This window comes from Lactuca sativa, chromosome 1 (genome assembly GCF_002870075.4).
Source record: "Lactuca sativa cultivar Salinas chromosome 1, Lsat_Salinas_v11, whole genome shotgun sequence".
NCBI lineage: Eukaryota > Viridiplantae > Streptophyta > Magnoliopsida > Asterales > Asteraceae > Lactuca > Lactuca sativa.
The window spans coordinates 63,112,750-63,134,420 of NC_056623.2; the positions used below are offsets into that span (position 1 = coordinate 63,112,750).

Sequence of the window (21,671 nt, forward strand, 5' to 3'; positions counted from 1 at the left end):
GACTGTGGCCAGTTTGAATAATTCGATTATTCTTAATAAACTCAATTATTCTGGAAGTCAAAACATGCAAATGTGAAACACAAGAATAATACTAATCCCATATGGCCTCAAACCTTTGAGTATAAATAAAACTCCTTTTATTTATCACCATATCGATTACTCATTATTTGTCGTTTCGGGTAATCAACTTCTTACTTGAATTCCAACACTTGTCCCATGCTCCTAGCATGCACACAATGTTTACCTATGGTTCTTACTTTGTGAAATAGATCAATTGAACACATTTCCAATCTTTCTCATTTTACAACTCCAAATCCTTTTTCCATAAGTGTAAGAATATCAATTCTTGCTACTTATAGAATATGCTAGATTCTAACACTTTATGCAATGATCCTTACGTAATTTCACTGCACCAAAGTCACAAAGACTATAGCCAATGATATTACAAAGTCCTCTATCGGAGATTGTTACAAGACAATTCCATAGACGTGATGTCTCTCACTCAAAGTACATTCTTTGAACATCCTTTTGCATAGAAGTTTCTAATCTAATCATAGATTTCTCAATATTCAATTCCCAATATGGACACACTTCCATATGTTCCATATGACAACTCATTCTTAATAGAATCTTATCTATTCGTAATGATGTCGATATGGTCCATCCAATATGGAAACATTTCCATATTTTTTTCAATACTATACTTCCAACTACTCACAAGCGACCAATCCTCGTCGAACTTGGATTGTCCTTTGATAGTTGTTTAATTATTTTAGTCAAAACCAATTCTAGTCCCTTTTCCCTCTAAATGCGCTCGACATTTGGAAAATTTTAGAATGGTCAAACATTAAAGCATTTGCAATCGATCCTATACCCGAAGCGTATGGGACACGACGCATAATGTTTTATTTGATATGTTCTCAAAATTCGAATTGTGAAGAGGGATGCCGTAATCATAATCGAAATTTTAAGAACACACTTTGTACTTTTGACTAAATTTTATTAACATTTCTCAACCTAAACCTTTAGATTTGAAATGAAGCATAATATTCTCTCCCTTAATTATAGCAAAACAATTCTTCAACTATTGCGACTTTGCAAAGTATGACTCTTGTTTTCTATAATTAATATTGCTAACCTTGCAATACTTTCCTTAATAATCATACAATCATAACTTTTATGCTCCCACTATCTTGATGATTATTATAAAACATAACACTTATGCTCCCACTAGCTTCGACATGTATTCTTAAACATCTTAACTTCCAGAAAGACAATACCTATTGAATTTCTTAAGTCCATGTTTCTAATACATAGTGCTTCGATAATCTTTTATCAAGGCTTCTTGAACTTATACATCTTTGCCTTCGATAGTTCATATGTGTGTCTAAACAATTAAGACTAATTGCCAAACCTCACAATTCAAATTATGGAAAGGGATACCGTAACCATAATTGAATTCGAGAATGCAATTTTACAATCACTATCTTCTTAAAATCTCTCTTAGTGAAAGCATTTCTTCACAATCATTTTCATGAAGGAGGAAATCTTATGACACTTAGATTTGAGCGGTGTATGTGTTCTTATCCATGTGAATTTGTCAAAACTAAAGTTTACGACAAATTCAAACTCTTATGGATCGAACTTTCTTGATCTCGATTTCTTGCCTTTATGGTAGCACAGCTGCCCACCATGTCTTCCAAGTAGTTAAGCAGTTCACCCTTTCCTGTCAATGTACCTTTCATTGATTAAGGTGCTTTGCCTTTTATGCGTTCAAAATGAGAACTCATAGAACTCATATGCATAATTAACTCGATTGGATTGGCACAGAATCAAAATGATGTCAACACGATAGGTTGTAAACCTCAACTCGTGTGCTAGTGATGATCGATAAGGTTTATTTGATTTGTTCTTGAAACCTTTCAAGACCATTAAGACTCCCACTGACTCCTTGACATATACGATTCTCTTGTCAAAACATTTCTTGACAAACAAATATTCAAGAGTTAGTGTAGCTTTTATCAAAACTCTTCATAAATTGGTCCTAGTTGGTCTTTGTCTTATCTAAGACATCACAACTTATCACATTTAATGAATGTTTTAAACCTTCTTAATACTTTTCACTCATTGTCACAATCTTAACTTTAAGACTTGTTTTGGAACGAAGTATGATTGACTTATTGATTTAACCATTTCTTCAATTCTTGATTCCTCTTCTTAGACATACAATTGTACTAAGACTCACTTAGAGGATCAATTGAGATATGGTTCTTAATCATTAAGACCTATCATAAAGCATAAAAGGTACTCTCCCATCTTCTTAGAATGGAGAAACTTTTATCTTTCTGCCTACTTGATTCTTCTTATTCGTTCTGCTATTGATCTAAATCCTTTAATCAATTTAGAATTACACTTAATCTTGTAAGTATAATCATATTTACTAAACCTTTAGTAAATGACGAATCTCATTGTTACTCTTATGGCGGACTTTGATCATCACACAGCTTTGTGTACTCAATCTCCTAGTCCTTCACTTGACACTTTGTCAATGAATTAGTCTAATTTCCAAATACGAAATTTCTCATTCATCGTGCAACCAAGTTGCATGATTCCAAGTTTCCGTCCAGTTGAAACTTGGGCGATGAGAAACTCTCCCTATTTGGTAAATTCTCGACTTTCCATAAATAACATAATAAGAACCAAATCCATTATTGCTAATAATAGAACCATTTTAACATCAATTTTTCATACACGCCATTGTAAGGATAAATAAATAAAATTTAAAATCAAAACTTCTTTTATTGCGGAAAAATTTGTCCTTTCAATGCAACTTATTGAAAAACTTATGCTAATACATCTTTCTTAGCAATTTAACTCTAAGTAGTAGCTCAAGAATCTAATCTTCGAGAAACGCGATCGAAATCCATTCCTTCATGGTTAGATTCTGCTTACTTCTTCCTTTAAGCTTCCTTTCTTTTCTTCGATCCTTCAAAACATCTATTGTAATCTTATCACATTATGTATTCAGAATCTAGAATGAAGCTTAAAAGAGTTAGTCAATGGATTTTACCTAAATTAGAGCCATACGTTTCGACTCTCCCATCTCTTAGATCTCTTAGGTAAATAGGGCAGCTTCGTCTCCAATGCCCCTTCTCTTGGCAACAAAACAAATCCACTCTTTTGGAACAGGACATGAAACTACTTCAGACATCGCCTTTCTCTTATGATCAAACTTTTCGATCATAGCATGTCTTTCGTTGTCATTGTCTATATCCATAGAGGTCTTGAAGGCAGATTCACCAATCAACTTTGCCAAATCATTGCAGATTCAACAGTAATAAGCATATAGGTGAGATCTATAAGGGTCACGTCGTAGTTCATCATATAGTACTCTCTTACGAACTCACTATATGAGTTGGGAAGTGACTGAAGAACCCAATCAACAGCCATTTCCTCATAGACAACGGATTCCAACATTCTTAACCTATCAATGTGTGACTTCATCCCTAGGACGTGTGCACACACGGACTTTCCTTCTTTATGTTTAATTGCCAAAAGGGCTTGAGTGATCTTGAACTTTTCAAGCCTTTGAACTTGTGGGTTAGGGAGAATAATTGGAGGAGGAGGAGGAAGTGAAGCATGATTTCTTGTTCCTCGATCAAATCGTGGAATATCATCTTCATGTGGAATGCTTGTTCCATGGGATTTGGGAAGACCATAGTTGTCGAACTTTGACATCTACAATACGGGAGAAAAATGAATTCAAGTTAGTTGATAGATTGAGTCCTTGGTAGATCACCCAAATGAAATTCCAAGGCTAGGACCCAACACAATACGCTACAACCTAGAAAAGGGATGCCGTAATCTAGTTGCAGCATATTTGAAGGTAAGTGAATGACGATTCACTAATTTCCACCATGAAAAACGAAAAAGAAATTTAAGTTTTAAATCTATGAAAACTCCTAGATCCTTTGAGATACATTGAACTTTCAATGGCATGTTTATATCTCGATATGCCCCTCTTGTTTGTGACTGGGATGCCGAGGATCACAAAGCGGGTGTGAATAACCATGCAAACTACATGGTGCCCTCACATGTTACAGTCACCTATTCGATGTGCCGGTAAACCACACACGCTCCACCGAACTATGACAAACATTGAGTCACCCTTTGCTACCTTTGCTTAGACCCATTTAGTGTGCCGGTTAACCACACACGCTCCACTAACGTCTTCGCAAGGGCACAAAGTGTAATTTCATGGAATTGCATCAATTCACTTTTGCCTAAGTAACTAAGATTGGGAATTTTGTGAAAACATTTAGTTACTTTAGTAATTCATTATACTTATAATGGAAGGTTTCGTCCTATCCTACCCGTTCGGCTAACGACCCTCCACTAGTCAAGAGTGCGGTGGGTAAGAGTGGATACCCATTCAATCGCCATTTTATAGGCAATTTCCTTAAACACCCCTTATAGACTAGCTTCATGAATGAGGCCTACTATCGGTAAGACTGACTTTTAGTTATACATATATATAATGTTAGACTTTTAATGTTATATATAATATAGGGTGTATTTTATACTTTTAAAATACTAGGTGGTCTAATTTAACAATTATACCTTTAATTCAATTAAATTGTAAACCTAAACTTTTATGGATTTATTAAACCTCTTTTAATTATACACCTTAATTAATTAATAAAACCATAAGGGTGTGATTTGAACCTTTTCAAAACTATATTTAAGTTTTAGAATTTAACATTCCTAATTAAACTTTTAATCAACTTTTAAATTCCAAAACTTGAGGGCAAGTTTTGAAACCTTTTTCAAAACATTAGGGTTTCAACTATTTAAATTTCAAAACAACAAAACTTTTGGGGTTCAAATTTAAACTATAAAACCTAAAGGGCCAAATATGAAACTTTTCACAACAACAAGGATCAAATAACAAATAATTCAAATTAACATTTAATCACATAATTATCCATATTTGATGATTTCTTGCAAAACAATTTATCAATTTACTTAAAATAATTAATCAATTATCTTATAAGGAAACAATTATCTTATTAATTGATAAATATCTTCAATTAGATTAAAATTATAGTCAAATATATCATATAATCGGATTAATATTAATCTAAGATGATAAGGTAATTATCCCAATGCAAAAACAGCAAGAAATCCCGAGATAAGCACTGTCTGACGCACCGACTCGCCGAGTCACCCTCTGGAACTCGCCGAGTAGGGTTGACTCGCCGAGTCCACAGTGGGACTCGCCGAGTCCATCAAGCAGAACACCAAAAATCGAATTTTTTGAACATATCAAGCATCAATACAATAGAAACCAATCATGGCTCTGATACCACTGATGGGTTTTGGTCATAAGACATCCTATGTGCTCATACAAACCCTAAAGCTCGGATCTAGGTTTCTCTATTGTACATACTTTGAATCCAAGACTTGAACCCTAATTCTAGCATATGGAAATCGGAATTCACATGTAAATAGGTTTAAGAACATACCTTGATTGTTATATAGCAATAACAATCCAATTCCTCCTTGAATTGACCTTGGAAAGCAGAGAGTCACAAGTGTCACTCCTCTAATGGCTTACAAACACCATAAGCAAGTGGAGAAGGTATAAGGAGAGAGGAGGGAGGTTAGAATTCGTATTTGGGACTTCTTGGGAAGGGATACACGAATTCATGGCCTTGGGGTTGTTTATATAGGTGTAGAGATAGGGTTTCAGTCATTATCCTTATCTAGTTGATTATCCATTAAGCAACCAATAAGATAATCCTTGAATCCTTATCATACTCGAATTCTAAGGCTTTCCAACCTTAAATTCGTCCACCATACTTATAAGATAATTCTTACCTTATTTTGTAACTATCACATAATTACAAATCAGCCCCTCTAGTTTAATTAATTACATTTGATCACAAAACTAATTCTTAATTAATTATTGACCAATATTAATTAAACAAATATGATTTCTCCTTTAATATATTATTCTTATAACATATTAATAAATCATATTATCCTCTCTCTCTTTATTCATTTCTCCAATCAAGTTGCTTTGGTGAAGGCAACCCAAAAGGACCATGCACCATCGGGTCAAGTACATACCAAAATAGTTATGGACTTAGACACTAATCCAACAATGTGATGGCATGTTATGCATGAATACCTTGAGGGGAGCCTGTGGCATTGGATGTAAGACTATGTGGGGTAGCCCATGGCAGTCCTAAGTGAAGACCATGTGGGGTAGCCCATGGCATTGGATGTAAGGCCATGTGGGGGAGCCCATGGCAGTCCTAGGCAAAGACCATGTGGGGTAGCCCATGACACTTTCTCAGGTTTCATGTATGCATGGCTTACGTGATATATGTGTACCTTTTATAGCTAACAGGATGTATGATATGTGGTTTGTATATGTGTGGTATGCTCTGGGAAACTCACTAAGCATTTCGCTTACAGGTTGTTGATTGTTTCAGGTACTTCAGAGCCGAAAGGCAAACGCAAGGCGTGATGATGTGGCGTGCACTCTACCTCTCTTTTTGTGTGATGGGACTATCTGATGTTTTCAAAAGTACATTGAAATTGTAATAATTAAGATTTGGAAAACAAATGGTTTGGAAATTATGAGTGATGGGAATTGTTTGAGTAATTAAAAATGAAAAAAAAAATCTTGATAAAAATTGGGTCGTTACAGAACAACACCCAAAATCATGGGCGGATGCGACTACGCGAGGAGTAGCTAGGAGTACGCCCCGCGTACTCCACTGATTCGGTTTTCCACCAACTTTACGTCTTATTCCTTTAAGACATATATCCCAATTTCACATTTCACCATCCTAAGGTGTCTTAATCCATAAAGTCATTAACTTTAAGCCTTTGCATGGCTAGGAATGACCCAATGCATCAAACTTTAACTTCCAACACACTCTAAGCTACTTTACTCATGCATGAGCTATAAGGAGTGATCAAGCAACCATTTTTATGAATCTACAAGTCCTATAATGCATGAAAGGACAACTAAAAGTACCTGGAGTGCTCCAAACTTATAAAGGTCCAATCTTGGGGACAAAAGCTCATAAAACTTCAACCATGTAGATCAAATAGAAAACTCATCAAGGTATAAACTTTATACCTGAAAAAGATGCATAAAGAGGAAAGGATCCTGGATCTACAAGCTTATTAACAACCACTCCTTCTTCTCTAGTCTCCTCCTTCAACAATATACACCAAAATCACTTAATAAGCTCACAAATCTCACAAAAGCAACTTAGACTCTAAATTAGGGTTTGAGGAGGAAATGGTGGTTGATAATGATGGTCGAAAGCGATATAAGATTGATTAAATTGGGAGCAACCCATAAAATTAAGGTTTGGAGTCTAGGCTAGTACGCTATACGTACTAAGCGTATGCCCATCATACTAGCTTGGCACTCCCCGATCCGCTCCTCGCACAGGTACGTTGCATGTACCTCCTCGTACGCCCAACGTACGGGCTGACCTTGAATTTTCTTAAAAACATTGAGAGACTAAATGTGTAAACCCTAGTACGGTCCAAAAAAATCATTTTAAATCATTAATAAAACTATGGTTAACAATTCATCACCTAAAAATATTTAATTATTCGGATTTTTTTTTTGCTCGTTCGGAGATGCAAGAACATGGGTTAGGTGTTTTTAGTTTCTGATTTTGACTTAGGATGTCTTCTTAAGAAGACACCATGTAAAAATAAGGGTGCTATTATATCTATCATTTCCACTCATATAAATCGTCCCATCTTGGGGGTTACACAAGCATCATTATCTTGGGGGTTAAACAAGCATCATTACACTCACATTGGGAGTCCACAATGCAATTGGGAGGATATATAGAATTTCCCAAAAATAATAATAAAATAAATAAAGTTGTGTATGAAAATCCAAATGGACTTGATCGTGGACATGTTATCTTTGACAAAAATACCAACTGGACGACCCCTTTGATTTTATGATAATGGCATTTTGAGCACGTAAAAATGGACTTCATGCCCTTACAAGTACAAAAAAAAAAAAAAATAATAAAGGATCTTTTAAACCAAAATACAATAATATTTCACTTGGATTTAAATCCCAAAATTTAAAGAGTTTAAAATTGAATTTAAACTTTTTTCTAGATAATCTTTATAAAACGTCTCATTGTCTTACTATTTTATCATATTTTTTAATTCGTTTAATGTAAATCCCTAAATTTAAGGAGTTTTAAATTGATTAACAATTTATTCTTGATATTTTCCTAAATATAAACATATTCAAAATCAAAAATTTTAATATATAACATTTTTTTTATATCTTATCCTATACTACATGGGTTTGTATTTTACAAAATAATAATAATAATAGTAATAATAATAATAATAATAATAATAATAATAATAATAATAATAATAAAAGATCTTTTAAATTGACGTGAGGAGCGGAAATTTGTTAAAACCACGCAAATGTAACCTATTAATTTTTAATTTTTGTTAAGGAACAAAACTGTGATTTATTCCCACAAAAAAAAAAAAAAAAAAAAAAAAAAAAAAAAAGAACCCGATTAAAGGTGGTACAAAAAGTATGTTAATTACCAATAAACTTTTAGAAGCATCTCATCTCTCTTCTTCGTGAATTTCCAAACGACTGCTGGTGTTACAGTTGCCATCGATATAAACCGATCCATATCACATCCAAACTCACCCTAAATCAAAAATGGCAGACAAAGAATCGAAGATCAAGAATGTCGATGTTGCTTCTGATAACAGTCGAAGCAGCCAAGAAGAAGAACAAGATGGAAACGAAACAAAGATCGATTTGGGTATTTCTTTTGATAAACTTACCCTCGGTCCTAAAAAGAAACTGCTTGTGATTCCTCTCGCCGGCATCATCGTTCACCGAGCTCATCGTTGCAGTCCAGCTAGTATTCCCAAGAACCGCCGCCCTGATTTCTCGTACGGAAATTTTCTGGGTGAGTAAAAAAAACCATGATTACATTTGAGTACAAGGGTATCAGTGTATAATCAAAATTTTGATCAATAATAAGTGTATGTTTATACAGTTTACAAGAGGCCTTTTTGTGAGGAATTCTTGAAGTTTTGCTTCGAAAGATTCGAAGTGGGGCTATGGTCTTCAGCAATGGAGTTAGTACCATTGATTTCGTGTATTCACTTCCTTTCTTTGGAATATATTTGCTTGATTTCATGTATATTGATTTCTTTTAGGCGTAACATACAAAAAGTTCTGACCCATGTTATCGGAGAAGAGAAAAACAAGTTCTTGTTCACTTGGGTGAGTATGAACTCTAAACTCACTTCCATTACATTTTTTTGTAAAAATTTTCGAATCAATTTGCTGTTATGAAGTTTTTGATGTTATTTGCCTTTATCAGGATCAAAGTCAATGCACAAATACAGGGTTCATGTGTTTGTGGAACGAAAACAAGCCGGTGTTCTTGAAAGAACTTAAATACGTATGGGAGAAGTACTCGAAGTACTCGTCTTCTAACACGTTGTTGATCACGGATACTGAGAAAGCTCTCTTGAATCCTGTATTATTTTATAATTTTATTGTTTTGTGTAAGATATGTTGATTTATCATTTATGTGTATATGAATATTGACATTAATTCTTTCTGGTTTGTTGCAGCCCAACACTGCCATTTGCCCAAAGAAGTACGATATTGATAACGAAGATGATGATTTTTTAGGTGAAATGTGTAGATTTATAGTTCGTTTATGGATATTTTTTTTATATAAATGTGTTTTTTTTTTTGTGGAAAAATGTTGATTAGGTCCAAATGGGGAGTTACGACTGTTTTTGGAAGGAGTTGCGGAAGCTAAAGACGTGCAAAGCTATGTGAAAGATCATCCATTTGGAGAACCTGCGATTACACCTTCACATCCTGATTGGAAGTATTATTCCAAGATAATTCGATTTTTTGAGAAGAAAAGAAGTAGTGATACTGATCATAAGAAATGATATGATTCATCCCAAATGGGTTGTCATTGACTGGTTTCTTTAATTTGTTAGGGATATTTTGCATGTAGTTTTGATTGCATCGGATGCAAGAATGTGTATTGTTTCTAATTAAAATGTTGGCTTATGTTTTAGAAAATCTTACGTATTTTGGATTTTTTTTTTCTTTTTTTGGTTTAATCACGAAGTCTTTGTTTTCAAAAAAAAACCCTCAGCATTTTTTAAAATTTTTTTCTCAGTTTTTTAACGTTTACTGTAGTTTCCTGTAAGGGAGGAAGGAATCATAGCGGGGTCGAGGAGAAGAGGGATAAGCGAGAGGAGAATAAGATAGAAAGAGAAGAGTGCTTCGGTTTGAGGAACCCGTTGGAGGTTGAAACCAAAGAAGAAATTTGGGGAAGACGGGCTGGGAGGAATTCGGCTTGGGCGAGTTCGACTCCGTTCACCTTGGGTCTAGCGGCTTGAGCGGCAGGAGATAAACGATTCTGTCCTCTCTAATCAATTATCTTTCTTCAAAAAAATAAAAATAAATAAACAAATAAACATAACTTTTTTTCTCCTAATATTCAACAATTTTTTGTTTTTGACCAATTTTTTTTGTTTACAATCAATTTAATGTTTGCTTGTGTTTGTTGGGCGTGTTTGGCATTGGAGCTTTTGGAAGCGTTTGAGAGCTTCTAGCTTTTAGCATTTGATAAAACGTTCTAGTTTAAACTAAAAGCTTCGTTTGGCAGTATGAGCGTTTAGCTTTTAGTTTTAACAAAACGCTCCGATTCTAAAAGCTACTTGATGTAGCGTTTAACAAAATGCTCCTGACCTTTTGAAATAAATTTCCATAATTACTCTTAAAAATGTATTTATATATTTATTTAGTTTTAATCAATTGTCATTTTATGTAATTTTATATATTTCAAAAGATTCCAGCTACTTTTGTCAAACATTCATATAACAAATAAAAATTACAGTTTCCCGCTACCAGCTACCTGTTACACGCTACCAGCTACCCGCTACCAGCTAACCACTACCCGCTTCCAGCTAATAATTACTTTTGTCAAACACGCCCATTGTGTTCTTGATGGAGGAAAATTAAGGTTAGGTTGTATTTTTTTTTTAAGAAAACGACAAAAATAGCCATTTACACTAATTACATTACAAAAATAGCCAAAAAAATCGAAATTGCAAAAATAACCTTCAATTTCGCAGATGGAAATGCCCCATCTGCAAAATTATCATTTTATCTGCGAATATACAAGCAGCTAAAGCACAGCTGTGCTTTAGCTGCTTGTACATTCGCAGATGGAAAGGTCCATCTGCGATTTCCCCTAGATTTCACTATATAAACGTTTTTTTTCTCCATTTTTCACCCTTCTCTACACAAAAACTCTCTCTATCTGTGGGCTTTTCTCACGATTTTGGCTAGTTTTTGAAGAAAATGGAGGATTATGTCAACAATCCCGCAAATATGGTTAGATTTTAACTCTTTTAATGTTTTAACTTTTTTTTTTTATTTTATCATTTATTGTATTATTTAGTGTAAAAAAATAGAAATTATAAAGTTTTTGAAAGGGTAATTTTGTTGTGTTTGATAGTTTTAATATTTCTTTAGTATACTTGAACTTTAAATGCTATTTTGTTAGTGGTTGTTTGAATGTACACGTAGAGACTGCGTAGATTATGCATCTGGTGGTTTAAATTTAAATAAATTGTTAGAATAATGTTTACAATTTGTTATTTTTGTTGTTTGTTTTGTTGTTGTATAACTTGAAAACTTGTATATTCTTATCGTATAATTGTTTATATAAAGTGAAAAATAGTTAAATTACAGTATATGCAAAATAGTCGTTTGTATATATATTTGTCGTATAAGTATAACATTTGTATAAGTTGAAAATTTGTCGTATATATATTGTTAGAAATTGTTTGTATTTGTCGTATAAGTTGAAAATTTGTATATATTTGTCATATAAGTTGCAAAATTGTTAATTTGGTTGTCGTTTTATTTGAAAAATTGTTTGTTTATATAATTAGAAAGATAAAAATTGTTTATATATTTGTTGCTTAAGTTGAAAATTTGTTTAATAAAATGTTTATATAATTATGTATGATATTGTTTTTTATCGTAAATATATTTGTTGTATAACTTGGAAAATTGTTTATATATGTGTATGTTATTGTTTTTTATCGTAAATATATAAATTATTAATTAAGAATTTGTATTTGCATTACTAATTGTTTATGTACTCATTGCAGTTCATAATCATATATTTTAAAAACAAAATATTTTTAGTTCTCTAATTTGTTTTTGTGTTTTTTTTTGCAGCATGATTTTAGTTTTATCAATATGAAAGCAATTGTGAGCTTAAAAGGCTCGGGCGGTAATATATGGGAAGTATTTGAAGTTTTAGATGGTGTCAGGCGTGCCATTTTCAGAGATATTGTATTTGGTTATTTTATGGATGTCCCTCGTTTACAAGGGGACACATTGTTGTTCCATAAAATGTTCCTTCATCAGATCCAGCCGGACCCTGTTTTATCTCCAGATGGAATAAAACGATTATATTTTCGAGTAGGCAATACGAAAATGGTTTATGGGCCGGAAGAGTTTTGTTTGATAACTGGCTTCAATTTTGGGGAGTATCCAAAAATCATTGGGAAAAAAACGTCGGAAAAATAATTAACTAGTAAAAAAAGATGTTTATTGCGTGAGCGGCTATTTCCGGACCATACCAATAGTTCGATGAAAATCGGCGACCTGAAACGTTTAATTTTAAATCGAACATTCTTAGAACTTGACGACGTTGATGCAGTTAGAGTATGTTTGATATACATTTTGTGTGAAGGTTTTTTGGGAAAAGAAATTAATGATCGGGTGCCACAAGATTGTTTTTTTTTTGCTGAGAATTTGGATCTCTGGATCAGGTATATTTTGTTTACGTTAAAAGTTTTATTTTATTAAAGTTATAATTTATATAAAAACCAATTTTGTTTTTTTGTTTTGTTAGTTTCGCTTGGGGTAGCTATCTTTGGGATTTTACTTATGTTGACCTTGAGGATACATGGAACAAAATAGATAATTATTTATCACTTCCTGAGCGTCGTCAAACTTTAAAGTACTCCGTCTCAGGATTTACGGCTCCAATAAGGGTATAAAAATTTTCTTATATTTAAATTGTTTTATTGTTATGTTTTTTATTTTAATTTTAACTTTTATTACTGTAATTGTAAAAAATTGTAGATATGGATATATGAGATGATTCCGGCTGTTCGTGCATGTGGATTAGTATTGAGAAAAAATAAAGACATGTCTCGGATGAAACGATGGAGTGGAACAAAAAAATTGAAATGGGTTGACGTGAACAAGATTTTTTCAAAGCTATAGGTTTATAAATTTTTCGTTTATTATTAATAAACTTGATTATTATACTTTTATGTGCATTTTTAATATGTTTGATTTTTTAGGAGGGGCAACCACCAAGACAAAACATGTTACCGAGTGATGGTGAAATGACATCTTGTTATTATACGTCATTTCAAGAGTATGTATATGGTGAAGGGAAAACAGTTTCATCCCCCAGTACGAGACCATTTTAGGAGACAAGACGAATATTCGTCTAGTATGTCGTCTAGTGGTCGCTCTCATGGTAGAGGTAGGGGCAGTGGAAAACACAACCTAGACGAGGTGTTGAAACGGCTACATGCACTGGAGCAGCATGTGTTTATGAACCGACAACCTACATATGTTTTTGTTGAAGAAGTGAATAATGAAGAAATTTGGAATAACATAAATTTTGAGGAGCCTGTAGTATTCCAAAGAAAATTTGATGAATGGGTTAGTTACACGCTACATTATTTTTTAAATTTTATTAACATATATGAATATTTGTGTTCGTATTTTATATTTGAAAATATAGGTTGTACAAGATGAAGTGATGAATAAAAACAATACAACTGAAAATGTTTTTGGTGATATTCAAGACGACAAGGTTGTTATAGATATTACATTTATGATTTTAATAATTACTTTTTAATGTGTCTTTCGTTATTAAGTAAAAAGTTTTATTTTTAATGTAGGTGTTGGAGGAGAGGAATGACTATGCGGGAAACAAATTTGATGATGATGTGTTTGATGTAAATGATTATAGTGAAGTTAAAGAGGTTCTTATACTTATATTAATTTATATTTTGTTTTTAGTAGATTGAATCATTTTTTAATTAGAGATTATTGCTTATTAAATTATGTGTCTTTCGTTATTAAGTATAAAGTCTTATTTTTAATGTATGAGTTGGAGGAGAGGAATGACAATGCGGGGAACAAATTTGATGATGATGTGTTTGACGTAAATGATTATAATGAAGCTAAAGAGGTTCTTATACTTACATTAATTTATATTTTGTTTTTAGTATATTGAAACATTTTTTTAATTAGAGATTATTGCTTATTAAATTAGGTGTCGGACGAAGATGAAATAATAATTACGGGAATTGTAGATTATTTTGATGAGTATGATGTTGATGGCAAAGAAGTTACACCCGATAAACCGAGGACTCGAAAACCATCACAATATTTGTGCCCTCCTTACACCGAGGTATTCGTTTTATTTATAAACTCATAATTTTATGTTTATGTGAATTATCTGAAAGATAGAGATTTAAACATTTGAATATTGTTTTTAGTTGCATACGACAACGAAGCAAAAAAGAAGGTTGATATGAAATCAACAAGTCCCGTTCCTCCTCCAGCTTTTGGTGTTGCTCACGACTTCTCCATGTTGCGCCTGCAACCTTACGTAGCAGGCGGTGAGGTTGTCATCCAAAATTATTTATTTCATTCATATGATGTCCAACATCGTTTGTTTAATTTCGTGTTAGATAGAGATTTTTGGAGCTCATTGTTTGGGCATACACACAACGGATAGTTGGAGTCATCGGTAAATTAATTGTTAATTTATTATTTTAAAAGTTAATTGTTTTTTAGTCAATAACAAAAGTATCATGTGTGCATCATATAACCATTTGTTACCGACTATTGATGGAGAGACGGTTTGAGGGCGACCGACATACAATAATGCCTCCAAATTTTTTTGTTTCTCATGCTTTGGAAGAAGGGCATGATTGGAGGGCGTTTATGGTTGGTATTGCTACGTACCCCAACTTCATGGTTGCTTGGTGGGATGTTGATACGGTAAACTTAATTGTTTATATTGAAAATAATATCGTTATTTTTGTTATGTTTTTGTATTGTGATGTAAAGAAACATAATTTTATTTTCTGATCCTTATACAGGTCCTATTGCCGATTCATTCATCCCCTAATCATTGGCTATTTGGTGAACTACGATTAGCGTCAATGGAAGTGCATATTTATGACAGTCTTGGTAGAGGGGCTTATGAAAAATTCAAATCTGAAGGAATCTTTTCCAAATTTGAACGTCGGGTGGCAAATTATTTGGACAAGATTAAGTATTGGGCCCGGAGGATAATCCCAAGGATTCCATTGAATATGCAATTCATTTATGAAGAAAATGTTCCCCAACAAAGTAGTCATTTGGGAGATTGTGGTGTTTTTGTTTGTATGTTTATGGAGCAATTCGTTTCAGGTCAACCAATACGTGTTCTTATTGACCCAAAGAACGCAGCTTTAGAGTTCCGTCAACGGATGGCAAAAAATTTATTGGGGGTCTAGTCTTGGTCCTATGAAGTTGGATTATATAATTGTATATCTCAATTAATGTTGGATTTGATTATTAGTTTTTTTTACAGTTTCGTCAACGGATGGCAAAAAATTTAACGTTACGACAATTACAACAAATTAATGACCTACTAATAACTTATCAATACATACAACATAAGAACGACTACAACATTTGTTTTAACGTTACAAGTACACTGTTCTAAACATAAGTACAAATACAACAATTTATTGACCTAACAACTTCAAAACCATAAAAACAATATTAAAAAGCTTACAACTTGTAAACAAGAACTGCCAAGAACAACACCCAACTACAAACCAACGCTATCTTTAACTTCTTATTTTCTGATTAAAAGAGCTTATTAGAGTTAGCTACTTTAGCTATTACCATAGATGATTGGTCATTCTCTTCATCAACCCAACTGATAAACCCGTATTTTGGTCCCTGTTAAATTTAACATTGACAGTAAGAAAATAAATTTTTGTCATCTAAACACGAGGGTTTAAATTTGAATGACGTTAACAACATGATACCAAATATGGGTAAGCGTAAAACAATCTTCCTGGATTTTTAACTCTACCCGAAATCCTAACGATACGTTCTCCTCCGCAATTGCAGTATGCCATTAGCCTTCTTTTTCTTTTAAATCGGAGTTACTTTCTCAGTTAAATTTTTTATAATGAGTGACACCCATTTATAGAAGAAATCATATTACAGACAATTCTTTTTGACTATGAAATGAACTGGTTTGACTATGATTTCAAAAAGTTGAACTACGAAATCCAGACAAGTACATTGTGTTGTCTTGTGTTTTCTTGTCGATGTATGATGTTTGACTATGAAATGAATTGGTTTGACTATGAATTTAAAAAGTTGAACTATGAACTGCAGACAAGTACATTCTGTAGTATTGTCATGTTGGTCAGTAAAATTTGACTATGAAATGAACTGGTTTGACTATGAATTTAAAAAGTTAAACTATGAATTTTGAACAGTAGAGATACAATATTTTCTATTTTTAATTACATTTGTGTGATGATTGTAGAACACTTTCATCGGTTTTGAAAATGAGTACTTACACCGAAAGAAGCTTTTCTCAACTACCAATTTTCTTGCATAACCATCAAAGAACAAATCCTAATACCTTCATAGCCATTAAGAAAACCGATACCAACCGCTTTCAATTCTGTTTTGTGGCTTTAGGTTGCATCGTATAACATACTTCTTTTATTGAGTTATATAATATTTCATGGTAATGTATCTCGATTACTTTTTACTTATCACTAATATGTGTTCGTTTTTATGTAGATTCGTACCTTCCTAAGGTGCATGATACCGCTGATATATGTGGGTTATTTACCCCTTCTAGGGAGCTATCTGACAACAATGTACTTCGCAATGGCTTTAGATGGAAATCATGAACCACTACTCTTAGCAGTTGGTTTGGGAACCTTAGAGTGTGAAGAATCATGGAGATGTGTAACGCCCCATCTCCGGTATATTGTTCCTGTGGCATTTATTTAGAAGTTTTATAGAGGGACTCGGCAAGTCTATGGCTTGACTCGTCGAGTAGGGTCGAGTTTTCGAGCACGTGTTAGTCGGCCACTCGGCGAGTCCATATTCGGGACTCGGCGAGTCTGCCTGCCAGGAAGAAACCCTAAATCCCCGGGTTGCTCACTATTTAAGCAATGTTATGTACCCCAAACTCGCCTCCTTCACCCTCAGAGAGCTGTGAGAAACCCTAATCCATCCCTTGATTGATTTAAGTGTTTTTGTGTGGATTCTTGAAGGCTTGAAGAAGAAGAAGAAGAAAGGAACAAGGAGAAGAGGTGTAGAGCAAAGATCCAAGGTCAAAATCAGAGTTCATTGAGGTATTTCTCGGAATCCTCTTGTTTTATGCTTAAAACCTCCATTGGATCATTTCTAGGGCTAGTTTGATGTATTTTCCAACCTTATAGTTGTATGGATGCCTTAATAGGTTGAGATATCCCTAGATCTGTTCATTTAGGAGTTGTAGAGCCCGGATCTATTGCCTTTTTGAAGTTGCTTTGCATGAGAACCCTAGATCTAGCCTTTATCATGCTTTTTGAGCCTTATAACCTTCTTGGATTCTTATGGACACGTAAAGATAGAATCTTTACGTGTTAATCGAACTAAGGAAGCCCAGATCTATAAGTTTTAGACGTTGGATTCAAGCAGAATCGAGTTTAGAGTAGCTGCATGGATGTGACTCGGCGAGTCGGAGGAACGACTCGGCGAGTCAAGTCGTGAGTCCTGATTTTTCCCCCTTTTGAGTGATGTCGAGTGGGAACCTGTGAGTAGGAGAGTGGACTCAGTGAGTTGGAGGGCAGACTCAGTGATGGAGGGACTCGACGAGTTGTTCATACAACTCGGCGAGTCCAAGGCAATCTTCTTAGCTCAAGAACAACTCGTCGAGTTGTTCATATGACTCGGCGAGTCGGATGCAGATTGCCTGAGTTCTTGAATCGAGAGGGTACTCGTCGAGTCGATGCCATACTCGACGAGTAGCCACGACCAGGGTTGAGAAGTGAGACTAGGGACTCGGCGAGTTGGCGGCCCAACTCGGCGAGTCAGGTCAACTGTAGGTCGACTTTGACCAGGAGAGTTGACTTTGACCAGGGGTAAAAGAGTCATTTTACCCAATGTAGTGATTAGCATCTGATTGAGTGTGTTTATGGACTTGTAGCCGGGGAGATACCGGAGCTGCAACAGTTAGCTTCCAGAGCCATACACACAGCAGCCAGTTCACGAGGTGAGTTTCCTTCCAGTAGGAACGGGTCTAAGGCCACAATGCCGGCCCGTTCAGTTAGCCGTAGTTTCTGGACTTCGGTCCAATGCAGTAGTTAGTATGTTTGACGCCTCTGTGGCTCATACAGGATTTATGGGTTTATGCTAGTTGATATGTTATGCTATGATGTGTTCAGTCAGTCAGCTTCAGACTTCAGTCCGATGTAGGGGACGGGGTCCCAGTCAGCTTCGGACTTCGGTCCGATGTAGGGGACGGGGTCCCAGTCAGCTTCGGACTTCGGTCCGATGTAGGGGACAGGGTCCCAGTCAGTGGGCGAGGCCCAGTATGTGCTTTTTATGTATTGTATAGTATGTGGTAGTTTAGGGGAGCTCACTAAGCTTCGTGCTTACAGTTTCAGTTTTGGTTTCAGGTACTTCCGCAAGCAAAGGGAAGAGCTCGGGATGATGGCATCGCACACACCACAACTTCAGCTTTGTCCTGGGAGTTGATTCAGTTTCTTGATATGTTTGGATACAGTTGTGATACAGTTTTTCTCACAGTATTTTATTATGGTTTTTGAAACACGCAACGTATGGTTTTATTATGTGGTACTCAGTTTCGTGGGTTTTGTTATAATAAAAATGGAAATTTTGGGTAGTATTTTTGGGTCGTTTCAAGTTGGTATCAGAGCCTTGGTTTGAGGGATTCGGATATACCTCCGGGTGTATCTGAACTCAAACTAAGGGAAAGATAAAAAGATTTTCAAAAAGGAAAAATGTTTTCAAATGGAATTTTGAAAAGCACTTAGAAAGAAAAGAATTTTTAAACAAGATAAGGGTGTGGTGCATGCGATCAGCCGAGCTCAAGTAAGTACTCCCAAATTACCCATACAAGTTTTATTATTATGATTAATTGTTCCAGTTTCAGTAGAACAGCATGCTAGTATAGGATTAAGGATCTAGGAGGATGCCTTATGTGCCTGCTATATGTGTTTCAGCTTTATGAGAATTGCATGCTAGTATTGAGTAGACAACAGTAGGATAGCCTGTTTAGGTTATGCCTGTTAGCGCGAGCTTATCATTGTATGCTAGTTCAGTTTCTTGTTATGAGAGTAGAGTTGCTTGAGTAGTTTTCGGTGTCCGAATGCTGCTTGCTTCGTGCTTCTTAGAACTCTTGGTGATGAGAGTTAGCCGTTAGATGAATACGCCACGTCACATGTGATCAGGGTTGAATAATCTCAGAGTATTGGATTTGGCCCTATTGCGCAGCTCTTGTTTGAGTCTAACCGTTGTAGGGACGAGCCTTTTACTCGAAGGATTATCCGAGCCTCATCACATGTGATGGTATTCAGATGATGGCTAATTAACATTACAAGGAGGCCTTCAGCAGCTGAGGACTGGTTTGAGTGGAGTTAGAGATTTCCCTAGGGCAAGCCTAGGATGAGAGTAGCAGAGATCAGTAGTAGTAGAAGTGACTTGGTGGAGTCAAGGCAATTCTTGAGGAAAGTACGGATAGATGTGGAAGGTAGTATGGGGCCGTACTACTGAAAGCAGAGGATCCGTACTCGAATCAAGGAAGGCCGAGACAAGACCAGGAAGCTAGTCGTAGTATCAATGATCCCTTGAGATATTTCAGTTTTCTGATGTTGCTATGATGTGTTTCAGAATGGTGGTTTTACGTTCGAGGCTAGCAGCCGGCAGTGGAGGTGCCGGGGAGGGATCAGGATCAGGCTCGGGGGACGAGCGCATGGATGAGCAGACCAGAGAGTTTCTTTCTTCAGAGATTACTCGTATCATTTTAGAGCAGACTCCTGTGATCTTTGGTTCGATCAAGGAGGGTATCCTAGAGCTGATGGATGAGAGGTTGGGCACCTTCCGTGCCGAGGTGGTGGCCATGATGGGGTCGCGCACACTTACGTTCAAGGAGTTCAGGGCATGTGGAGCTCCAGACTATCGTGGGGGGCGGGACCCCATAGCGAGTACTAGATGGTTGGCGGATGTGGACAACGCGTTCCGCACGAGCAGGTGTCCCGAGGGGGACAAGGTTAGATTGGCATCCTATCTCCTGAAGGACAGGGCACAGGATTGGTGGGAGGAGGTCGGACATAACATTGGAGATGATGCAGCGTTGGATGCCATGACCTGGGCTGATTTCTCTACCAGGTTCAGGGTGGAGTTTGCACCGGTTATTGAGGTGCAGCAGTTAGCCAGAGAGTTTCAGGACCTCACCCAGACTACAGAGACTGTGGCGGAGATCACCGCCAAGTTCAGGGAGAGGGCTCTTCTTGTTCCTCAGTATGCGGCCGATGAGGAGATGAAGAAGGCCCGTTATCATGAGATGTTGCGGAGCGATATTCGTCAGTTTGTGAGCCGGTCCAGCTATAAAACGCTGGATGACATGATTGCTAGGGCTCGAGAGAGGGAGATTAATCTAGAGATGGAGAAAAAGAGGAAACCAGAGGCGGTTTCGGGTTCAGGAGGTTCGGGCAAAAAGCCCAAGGTTTCAGATCACAGATCCAGGATTCAGCCGAGCCACGGTCGATGTGGCAGGTGTGGGAGGATGCACGATGGGGTGTGCAAGGTAGGGAGTTCCGGCTGCTTCAAGTGCGGTCGGACTGCGCATTTGAGCAGAGATTATACAACCCCTGCTACTGCCGTTGTAGCATCAGATCTGATTTGCTTTCAGTGCAATCAGAGGGGACATAAAAAGTCCCAGTGCCCGAGTTTAGCCGCAGTAGGGAAGGTGGCTGCACCTGCCCCTGCTACTTTGAGGATTACAGATGGTCAGCAGGGCCGAGCCGAGGCGCCAGTGGCGAAGAGTAGGGCGTTTCAGATGACAGCAGAGGAGGCACGAGCGACTCCTGATGTGGTGACGGGTACGTATCTTCCCTTCATCTCTGTATTATTATTTTTTGATTATTTCTTATGATTATATGTTTTATATAGGGTCGTTCTCTGTGAACGACATTTCTGCTATGGTATTATTCGATTCGGGGGCTACCCGATCATTTGTATCATTTGCGCTTAGCAAGAGATTTAGTAGAGCTCCAGGGGAGCTGGATTGTCCACTAGAGGTTGAGATAGCAGATGATAGGACCGTGAGGGTCGCCAAAGTGCATAGAGGGTGTTCTTTTCAGTTGTTCGACGAGCAGTTTTCGGTGGACCTGGTTCCTATTCCCCTGCGAGGGAATAAGGTTATAGTAGGCATGGATTGGCTGAGTCCCAA

The 21,671-nt window shown here is 36.1% G+C and overlaps 1 protein-coding gene across 1 annotated transcript; it reads left to right on the forward strand.

The window, feature by feature from the left end:
* Positions 1–8,623: 8,623 nt before the first annotated feature.
* LOC111906565 (uncharacterized) lies at positions 8,624–10,147 on the forward strand. The gene is made up of 6 exons (XM_023902316.3): positions 8,624–9,002; positions 9,093–9,174; positions 9,256–9,322; positions 9,423–9,581; positions 9,679–9,739; positions 9,824–10,147. Exons 1-6 carry the CDS (start codon positions 8,747–8,749, stop codon positions 10,009–10,011), a joined length of 813 nt encoding a protein of 270 aa, XP_023758084.1. The 5' UTR covers positions 8,624–8,746; the 3' UTR covers positions 10,012–10,147.
* Positions 10,148–21,671: the final 11,524 nt, after the last annotated feature.